This window comes from Impatiens glandulifera, chromosome 2, assembly GCF_907164915.1.
Source record: "Impatiens glandulifera chromosome 2, dImpGla2.1, whole genome shotgun sequence".
Lineage (NCBI taxonomy): Eukaryota > Viridiplantae > Streptophyta > Magnoliopsida > Ericales > Balsaminaceae > Impatiens > Impatiens glandulifera.
This window is the reverse complement of record NC_061863.1, coordinates 58,797,615-58,808,738: the sequence shown is the minus strand read 5'-3', so window position 1 is coordinate 58,808,738 and position 11,124 is coordinate 58,797,615. Positions and strand designations below refer to the sequence as shown.

At 23.4% G+C, this 11,124-nt stretch overlaps 1 protein-coding gene across 1 annotated transcript; it reads right to left on the bottom strand.

The window, feature by feature from the left end:
• Window positions 1–212: 212 nt before the first annotated feature.
• Window positions 213–1,815, bottom strand: LOC124927680 (flavonol synthase/flavanone 3-hydroxylase). The gene is made up of 3 exons (XM_047468135.1): window positions 1,278–1,815; window positions 551–878; window positions 213–468 (listed from the first exon to the last, which is right to left on the bottom strand). The coding sequence occupies exons 1-3, from the start codon at window positions 1,751–1,753 to the stop codon at window positions 256–258; spliced, it is 1,017 nt and encodes a 338-aa protein (XP_047324091.1). The 5' UTR covers window positions 1,754–1,815; the 3' UTR covers window positions 213–255.
• Window positions 1,816–11,124: the final 9,309 nt, after the last annotated feature.

Below are 11,124 nucleotides of genomic sequence, written 5' to 3'. Positions count from 1 at the left end.
ATTAATGTTATTGAATTGTAAATGTATCCTCAAATTATTAAGTAATATTTGATAAATAATTATTTGAAAAAAAATCAAATGAAAACAAGACAATAGAAAAAGTGTAAATTTATTAGAACATTTTTCACACAAAATTTGAATGACAAACATATTCTCTCCAATATTAAATAATCATATAATACTCCAACACATTACATTTTAACTTAACAAACAAATTAAAGCTCATTTATTATGGTTATTATTTCTCTACCAGCTTCACTGAGGAATCTTATTGAGTTTACAATAAACATAATCCTTATACTTCTTAGTCTTATATTTTGGTGGATTATTATCTCCGACGAGGTTCGAGATAGGTCCAACTTTTTGTTCGTCAGCCGGTTCAATGAACACCGGCCATGACATCCTTGTTGTATCCTTGTTCACAGTAGAACGATGTAGAACCGCCTTATACTCCCCATTGCTCATTACCTATTATTATTATTGTTATTAAAATTTGAAAAATGAATTGAAATTGAAATAAAATGAATGAAGTAATAATAATAATAGTTACCTCAACTTGGTCACCAATGTGTACAATTAAAGCATTAGGGATGTATTTAACATCATACCAATGATCATTTTTGAAAACTTGGAGGCCTGGGACCTCATTGGGAACAAGGATGGTAAGTGCTGACATATCAGTGTGGGCCACAACCCCTAGTGCCAGATCTGGCCTAGGGCATGGAGGGTAATAGTTGATCTTCATTAGGTATATGGTTTCATCACCTCCTATAGCTTCTTTCATCTGATGGGCCTCAAGCCCAAGTCCAAGCCCAAGCCATTTCAACAGCTTATCTACCACCACCCTTAACTTCTCTGTATACACCTCATTTGCTTCCCTTAACAATAACAACAGCAACAAAAACCTCAAATAAATTACCCAAATGTTTTTAATTAATAAATAAATAAACAAACAAACAAGATACAGTTTCATCTAATAGAAGGAATGTAGCCAAAACAACTTTCTACCAAGGCTGAACCATCGAGATTCATATGTCATGCATATTTTATCTTTATATATTGAAAGGAGCACCCGATCTTATCGGTTATCACATGATGACATTAATTGAAAGAAATATATAATTTTAAAATAAAAACTAATTAATTTATGTCGTACTAAACCCTCAAAATATGCCCAATGAAACTAAAAACCTAAAACCAAGAGTCGAGTTCGATTTTCACTAAAAGCGTTTTTGAACGAATACGGAAACAAACAATGGACGTGAGTGTCTAATTACCTGTAGGAAGGTGGATTTTTGGGCCAGAAATGGTAATTAATGGCGGAAGGTGGCCAAACTCTATGAAACAAATGGTCTACCCAACCTTTCTTCCCTTCAACTTCCTTCTGCAATTTGGTTCCATAGCCTTCCATGCTCTTTGAATCAGCTGGTTTTGCAATTAACTCCTTTTCCTCTTGATCAAGTTCGAAAAACTCTTTACCAACTTTCTGCAAATGATTTATCACTTCTCCAGATATTCCATGATTCACAATTTGGAATATTCCCCATTCCTTGGCCGCCGCCGCCACCGCCTCAACAACACCGGAATTATCCTCAATGTTTCCTCCCAATAGATCGATCACCGGAACCTCAAGGATCTCACCCTTCACGGTGGTGATGGCCGGTTGTTCGTTCTCCGATCGGATGAACTCCGCCGGAATCGTGTCCATGCATTTCGATAATGTCGAGATAGCCTGGACTCTTTGCACCTCCATTTTTCTATGGTTTTAGATAATACACCAAAGTAACTAGGATAGATAGATAGATAGAGATAGATAGAGAGAAGTAAATGGAATCACTCCTTTTTATATACAATGGATGTATTATTATTATTATTATTGAAACCAACTTTTTTTTTTCTTTTTTTTGAAAGGCAGGTGTATGCAGTGTAAATTAATTAATTAATAGTTTATTTTGAAACCAACCTTTTGGTTCAGAGGAAAGTTGTGTATATTATTTTGTACAGTGCAATTATAAAAATGATTAAATATAATATAATATAATATCGGAATTTTTTATTTTTTTTTAATTAAAGGATAACTAGTATGACATCCGCAAACATTGTTCCGTTTAAAATTAAAGCGATTACGGATGGAATCGAAACATCCAATAAAAATGAAAGTCAAATTTTAAATTGTATATACTTTAAAACAAGTATGTAGTAGTAGTTGACAGATGGTAGAGGGAATGGGAAAGAAAGAAAAATGGCGTAAATTTACTTACTACTGAAGCGGCTGAATCTGTTTTATTGCTTGAAAACACGTGGCTGAATGTGGTTCACTTGATAGATCGTAACAACCTCCTTCATCACAAACCGAACTTAAGCCACCAACCATTGTATTTACATTAATTACCTTGTTTGGATTTGGGTATTAATTAAATACTTTATTTTATTTTATTTTGTTTAAGTTGAATTATTCGGTGATAAAAAAAAAATAGATGGACGGCAAAACAAAACAAAAGATAAAATAATTATAAACAAATTTGAGGATGCATAACAAAACATATTATAGATTCATTTAATGAGTATTCCTAAAATATCAAAGTTTACGGAATTAATTATAACTTAAATATTTTAAATTAGAGTGGAGATAAGATGACTTTATATGTTTGTAGATCCGTTACATCCAGCAGTTCGATTATAAATTTATAACTTAAATATTTTAAGTTAGAGTGGAAACATAGTGTTGAATCATATAATTAGCTTTCATATCTATATATATTTAATAACGCTTAATTTGAAATGTTGAGGGTGTACTTCACGCTCTCTCCAAAATAATTCTCATATCACAAATTATTTTTTCATATTTCTCTCTCTTCATTTATGAATTGTTGTATATGTAAATATATTAATTAATTTTAATTTGTATATATATATTAATGTTATAATTATTATTAAAATATATTAAAATTTAATATTTTAAATATACCCATTAAACCAAATATTTATCTATATTAATTGAGTTTAGCATTAAATACTAATTATAAAACATTAAAATCTGCAATAAAATCAAGAATTTCAAATATATATTATATTAATTATAAAATGTAACTTTTAGTTATTCCATTATATTAATTATAAAATAGAAAAAAAAAAGTTATCATGTTTAACATTAAATACTAACTACAAAATATTAAAACCTACAATAAAATTAATAATTTCAATTATATATTATATTAATTATAAAATTTAACTTTCAGTTATCATATTATATTAATTATAATATAAAACTTAACCTGCAATAAAATCAAGAATTTCAAATATATATTATATTAATTATAAAATGTAACTTTTCGTTATCCCATTATATTAATTATAAAATAGAAAAAAAATGTAGTTATCATGTTTTGCATTAAATACTAATTATAAGACATTAAAACCTATAATAAAATTAAGAATTTCAATTATATATTATATTAATTATAAAATTTAACTTTCAGTTATTATATTATATTAATTATAATATAAAACTTAACTTTCAGTTATCATATTATAATAATTATAAAATTTAACACAAAAACAATAATTATAAAAAAAACATAAATAGTGTAACTGCAATTAAATCAATATAATAAATCAACCCAACTTTTCATCTTCTTTTCCATCTAAATATTTGTTTTCCTATAAATAATTTTACATCAACAAGGTTCAATTTAAGAGAGAAGAGTGATATTCTGCCTATTCGGTCTTCTTTTGCGGCTTTCACTGTTTTGCTTTTTTTTCTTAGGAATTTTATCATTTTAGGCAACTACAACAACATTCTATCTTTTGAATTTCATCTTGGTTAAAGTGAGTAATAATTAAATTATAATAACATCAATTTCTCTATCAACATCCTTATTTCATTCAATAATTAAATTGGTAATATGTTATGTTTCACCAATCTATTGTTCATTGTTTTTTTTCCAAGAATTTGATCATTTCAGGCCGCTGCAACAACGTCCTATCTTATCTTTTGAATTACATCTTGGTTAAAGTGAGTAATAATTAAATTATATTAACATCAATTTCTCTATCAACATCATTATTTCATTCAATAATTAAATTGGTAATATGTTATGTTTCACCAATCTATTTTTCATTGTTTTTTTTTTTCCAGGAATTTGATCATTTTGAACGATGATCTGCCCTGTTTGCCTAACTGGCAAGCAGGACATACCTTGTCCTTAGAAAATTGTAGTTTAGGCAAACTGAACACTAAGTTATTCGAACAATCTAGCCTTAATAGTTTGTTTTCCTGTCAACAATTTCTAGATATATACTAAACATGATATTGTTGTTAATGTTATAAAACATCTATATATATATATCTAATAACGCCTAATTTGAAATGTTGATGGTCTACTCCACGCTCTCTCCAAAATAATTCTTATATCACAAGGTATTTTTTCATATTTCACATTCTTCATTTATGAATTATTTTTCTTTCCCTTGCTGTAAATATATTAATTAATTTTAATTTGTATATATATATATTAATGTTATAATTATTATTAAAATATATTAAAATTTAATATTTTACATATACACATTAAACCAAATATTTATCTATATTAATTGAGTTTAGCATTAAATACTAATTATAAAACATTAAAACCTACAATAAAATCAAGAATTTCAAATATATATTATATTAATTATAAAATGTAACTTTTAGTTATTCCATTATATTAATTATAAAATAGAAAAAAAAAATTGTCATGTTTAACATTAAATACTAACTACAAAATATTAAAACCTACAATAAAATTAATAATTTCAATTATATATTATATTAATTATAAAATTTAACTTTCAGTTATCATATTATATTAATTATAATATAAAACTTAACCTGCAATAAAATCAAGAATTTCAAATATATATTATATTAATTATATAATGTAACTTTCTGTTATCCATTATATTAATTATAAAATAGGAAAAAAAATGTAATTATCATGTTTAGCATTAAATACTAATTATAAAATATTAAAACCTACAATAAAATTAAGAATTTCAATTATATATTATATTAATTATAAAATTTAACTTTTCAGTTATTATATTATATTAATTATAATATAAAACTTAACTTTCGGTTATCATATTATAATAATTATAAAATTTAACACAAAAACAATAATTATGAAAAACATAAACAACAACCCAACTTTTCATCTTCTTTTCTATCTAAATATTTGTTTTCCTATAAATAATTTTACATCAACGAGGTTCAATTTAAGAGAGAAGAGTGATATTCTGCCTATTCTGTCTCTTTTTGCGGCTTTCACTGTTTTGCTTTTTTTTTCCAGGAATTTTATCATTTTAGGCAACTACACCAACATTCTATCTTTTGAACAAGGCTGTTAAAATCGAGAGTTTACGTAAAATCGTTTTACATATGTAAACTCGTAAAATCTAGATTTTACTTAAAATCGTAAGAGTTTACTTAAATCAATATTTATTTATATTAATAATTAAAAATATAAAATATAAAATAATATATAATCAATTTATATATAAAAAAAGATATTTATTTATATTAATAATTAAAAATACAATTTTTAAAATAATATATATTCAATTTATATATAAAAGACTAAACATAATTATTAAATAAAAAATTAATACGCTCTAAATTATTTAACAAATTTATATTTTATCATATAAATATATTATTTATTAAAAAAAATTACCTAAAATTTTATTTAAAAATATTAATTTTTAATTAATTATGTATAAAAGTTAAAGATAAATAATTTATTTATTAATTTTTAAAAAATTATCCATATTTATGAATATATATATATATATATATTAAAATAATAAATATATATTTTTATTTATTATGATAAAGGATTATATTATTACGGTAAGAAAAACCCTAATTAACATTTCTTACTATTTTCATTTCCTCTCCTCTTTCATTAACAATAGTCAAGATTTAGAAAGATACAAGGTAAAATCGTCTTACTCTTCTTCACAGATTTCTGTACATCCCGTTCACAATTCTACAAAACGATTCAGGAAGATATTAGGTAAAAGCGTCCGATCAAACTGATTTTACCGAGTTTATAGATTTCAACGAGTTAAATCGCGTCTTAACTACGATTTCGCTTCTGAACGAGTTTCTTTGACTCATGACTCGTTTTCGCGTAGTCGACTCGCAAACTCGGACGAGTTTACGAGTTGACTCGCGATTTTGACAGCTTTGCTTTTGAATTCCATCTTGGTTAAAGTGAGTAATAATTAAATTATATTAACATCAATTTCTCTATCAATATCATTATTTCATTCAATAATTAAATTGGTAATATGTTATGTTTTACCAATTTATTGTTCATTGTTTTTTTTTCCAGGAATTTGATCATTTCAGGCCGCTGCAACAACGTCCTATCTTATTTTTGAATTACATTTTGGTTAAAGTGAGTAATAATTTAATTATATTAACATCAATTTCTCTATCAACATCATTATTTCATTTAATAATTAAATTGGTAATATGTTATGTTTCACCAATCTATTGTTCATTGTTTTTTTTTTTTTCCAGGAATTTGATCATTTCTGGCCGCTGCAACAACGTCCTATCTTTTGATTAAATTTTATGACTAATTAATAAAATAAAAAATTTAAATACATATAATCTCTTTATTCTTAGCATATTATTTTTTTTTCTATTCTCCAATTTTTTTTAAATATTATTATTAATTATTATAACGTTTAATTAATTAATTTATTATTCATATTATTTTATAATATTTGTCATATTTAATATACTTATATTATATTAATAATTTTTTTATTATTATTCAATCTAAATATTTTTAAAATTATTTTAGTTGAAGTTATCTAATATAATATTCATCATTCTTTTGAGTCAAAATAGGAGTAATGACTATATTTTATGATTTAATAAAATAAAATAATTTTTTAGGTTAAATATATTTAATTTTTTTAAATACATATAGTTTTATTAGTTGAAAAAAAGATGATCTTTTAAGTATATGATTTTTTTCTATTCCAAACAATTTCACATGATAAAGTTTAATGTATTTAATAATATTTATTTTTAATCACAAAAGAAATAAATAATTTTTTTTGAAATATTATTATAACATTCAATTATTTATTTATTATTTCCCATTATTTTTCAATATTTATCTTTATTCTCATTTTTAATATATTCATATTATATTAATAATTTATTATTATTATTATTAACATATGATATATAAATTCATTTTTTATAATAAATGTGTTTGTTATGTACATAACATCTAATTTTTAAATATTTGATCATTTTTTCACATATATTTTCGTTAATTATAACAATCCAATTATTCAATTAAATATTCTTAATGTTTTTATATAAAAAATATTTTGCATAATATATTAAATTTTCATAAAAATAAATAACTATTTTTTACAGAAGATAAGATGGTGAATCTATTAAAAGCTAATACACAATATTTATTTTTAATCATAAAAGAATTTTTTTAAATATATTATATTTATTATTTATCATTATTTTATAATATTTGTCTTTATTCTCATATTTAATATATTATATTATTTAATTTTTTATTATTATTCAATCTATATTTATATATAAATATTTTTAAAGTTTTTTTATTTTTACTTTTTTTATTTTAAATTTTATTTTTATGTTTATATTTTATACTAACTATTATAATGTCAATTCATATCAAAAAAATGGACACACAAGCCTCCATTGGATTGGAATTCTAGATTTGACTACGGATGACAACTACAAACATTTAGTTGCAAGAGTTATGTACATGTGGGATGCAATAAATACTAAAAAAAAATAATGAATTGCTAAGTGTTGATTTCTTATTAATAGACAAGGAGGTAAGTGTGTTTAATATTTTGTTATATATTAATGTATGTTAGTGCAAACTAACATGTAATTTATAGGGTGCGGTTATTCACGTCAGCATCGATCGTCAATTTGTTCCAAGACATCGAAACTTATTAAAGGAGGATAACATGTACATATTTCAAAATTTTCGAGTTGTCAAGTCAAACGCTCAGTACAAACCAGTTCCAAACTCTTTGAAAATTTTGTTTAGCTACTTTCTGAGATTCTAAATATTCAGAGATATAAATTTAATTTTTCTGATTACAATGAGGTTATTTCTAGAAGTGACAATTGCTCACAACTAACAGGTAGTGTTTTGATTAACTATTGTCTTTCATTTAATTTTTAACTTACATTTTCCTTTTTTATGTTATAGTTATTATAGCTCGTCTTATCAGTTTTGGCTCTAAGACTTTTAGCAAAACTGGATATAACACAGTTGCAAAACGTGGTTTAAACCTTCAATTTGATAGGTTGGTCATTTATAAATCTATAAGTTAAATGAGTTCTTTTGTTTTTTTACTCTATTAAATATTTTAATTTATTAAATATTTTAATTTTTACCTTTTCTATGTGTTATTTTATAGTGGAGAAGATATTAATCTAACTTTATGGGGAAACATAGCCGAAAAATTTGAATTTGTTGAAGGATCTAACAACCAAGATCCTATCGTAATAGTTGTGACCGGCTTTCTTGTCAAGTTATACCAATGTATGAATTGTAAAAAAAATATGTTTATGTCTTAATATGTTTGTGTTAACCATTTTTATGTGCTTTCAATAGGTCATCATGTCCTTTCTTCAACAACGGCCACACAAGTTTTTTAAAATCTAATGATTTCAGAGGTGGTGACTATGCGAGAAAGGTTGATATTGTCTTTCTTTAAACAATACTCTTTGTTTAAATATTTGTTGTTTTAATGACTATTATTTTTGTGCCACCTTTACTCAACTAATTGTAGATTTGATGTCCATCCATCTCAAGTATGTGATGAGATGATGAAAGATCGACACACAATTGAGGAATTATACAACCTATTGTCAAATGAGAAAAGCAAGGTTGGTAAAATTGGTATTTCAATATTTTTATAGTTATCTTACTGGTTTATTGGTTAACAGGAATGTATACGTACCTTTGAAGCGACAATCAATAATGTATGCAACTACAATGGTTGGTTTTACTACTCTTGTGATGATTGTCGCAGAAAAGTAACGCTCGAGGGCGATGTTTTTTTTTGCAACTCATGTGTTAAAGTTACAAAAAATCATACTCCAAGGTGTTTATTTTTGTCTCTTTGATCATTAACAAACTATATTCATGTATTTAATTATAACTATTTTGTTTTTTCATTAATTATTTTGGATCTATTTTAGATATAAGTTAGAGATTGCGGTTGGTGACGAGTCAGGAGCTGCACTATTTGTGCTTTTTGATAGAGTTGTAAATAAGTTAGTTAATCTATCTGTTTCAGATTTGTTACAATTACATCCGAGTTGTGACAAAGATTTACCATTGCCGTTATCATCAATGTCATCGCGAAAACTTGTGTTCCAAGTTAAAATTACTGATTACAACCTCAAGAAAAAATCACACAATTTTACAATTATAAAAGTGTTTGATCCAAGTCAATCACTCATTACTCAACAGGTAAACATATTTTGGATATCTTTATGCTCAACTTTGAAACGTGTTTTATATATTAAATTAAATTTTGTTAAGGGATGAGCATCAATTTTAGACAAAATTGTTAAAGAGGTACTTTTTCAATTTTTTTATCAAATAAATTGTTTTTTTAATCTATTTTAATGTCTTATTTAGATATTTGAAAAGTTTATATATATTTGATTAAATTTTATTAGGGATGATCATCAATTTCAAACAAAGCTGTTAAAAAGGTACTTTTTCAATTTTTTGTGATCAAATAAATTGTTTTTTTTATTATCTATTTTAATGTCTTATTTAAGTTTTTGAAATGTGTTTTATATGTTAATTAAATTTTATTAGGGAGGAGCAACAGACAAAGTTGTTGAAGAGATAGGACAAAAAAAACAAAAAATTTAGTTTTTATTTTACAATTTTTTAATTTCATTTTATGGAATTTGTTTTTTTATTAGTATACATTATTAACTATTATTATAATATAGGATATCTTAAATTATACTAGAGTTATACATTTATTTTTTTTATGAATGTTTGTTTAATATTGTGTTAACTTAAATTTTTATTTTGTTTTCAATAGTTTAAATTAAATCAAGCCTTTTGATTTGTATTGTATTATTATTATTTTCAGTTTTAATCAATCATTCTTTTTTCTCAAATCAGGTATATATTTCATAATTAATTTTATATAAATATATTTTTCCTTACATAATTTTTCCACAATTATTTATATATTATTTGTTTATTATTTATTTTTATACAATTTACTTATATTATAAAACAATTAATAATAATTATTTTTTCCATTTTTTTCTCTAATTATATATATATATATATATATATATTATATTTTCTCTTCATATAAATATATTCTCTTTTATTAAATTAAATATTTTATAAAAATTTCGTTTATATTTTTCACGTATAACATAGGGTTTCATACTAGTATATATTATAGTAGTTCAAATTATTCAGTTGGAATAATTTTTCTCATATTTGACTGTATTTGTATTTAAGTTATAATTCTACCTCAAATCCTAATAATAATAAATAACTATATATATTCTATATATTTAAGTATGTCATAGCTATGAAGGGTAATGCTAACGACTTGCATTTAAAATAAATTTAATAATAATAAAGGTTTTAAATATTATGTCAACAATGACTTAAAAAATAAATAATAAAAAAAATACTTATTTAGATAAAAAAATATATTTTTTGATACAAAAATTATTTTATATTTTTTTAAAATAAAAATTAATGATTAACTAATGTGATGCATGAATAAATATAAAGTTAGATGATAAATTATTTAAAATTAATCTTAAATATATATTATAAAAGAAAGTGATCATAAATTGATATTCTTTTACATTTTAATTTATATAAAGTCATGAAATGAAATGGAATTTAAAGTTTTCTTATTAAATAGTATTTATTGTTTTTAATTTTAAATTAAATATCAACAATTAATCTCATACATTTTACTTATATATATTTTTATACTCTTTATAACAAGTATCAAGGACCGCATAACAACATATGTATTGATATTGGC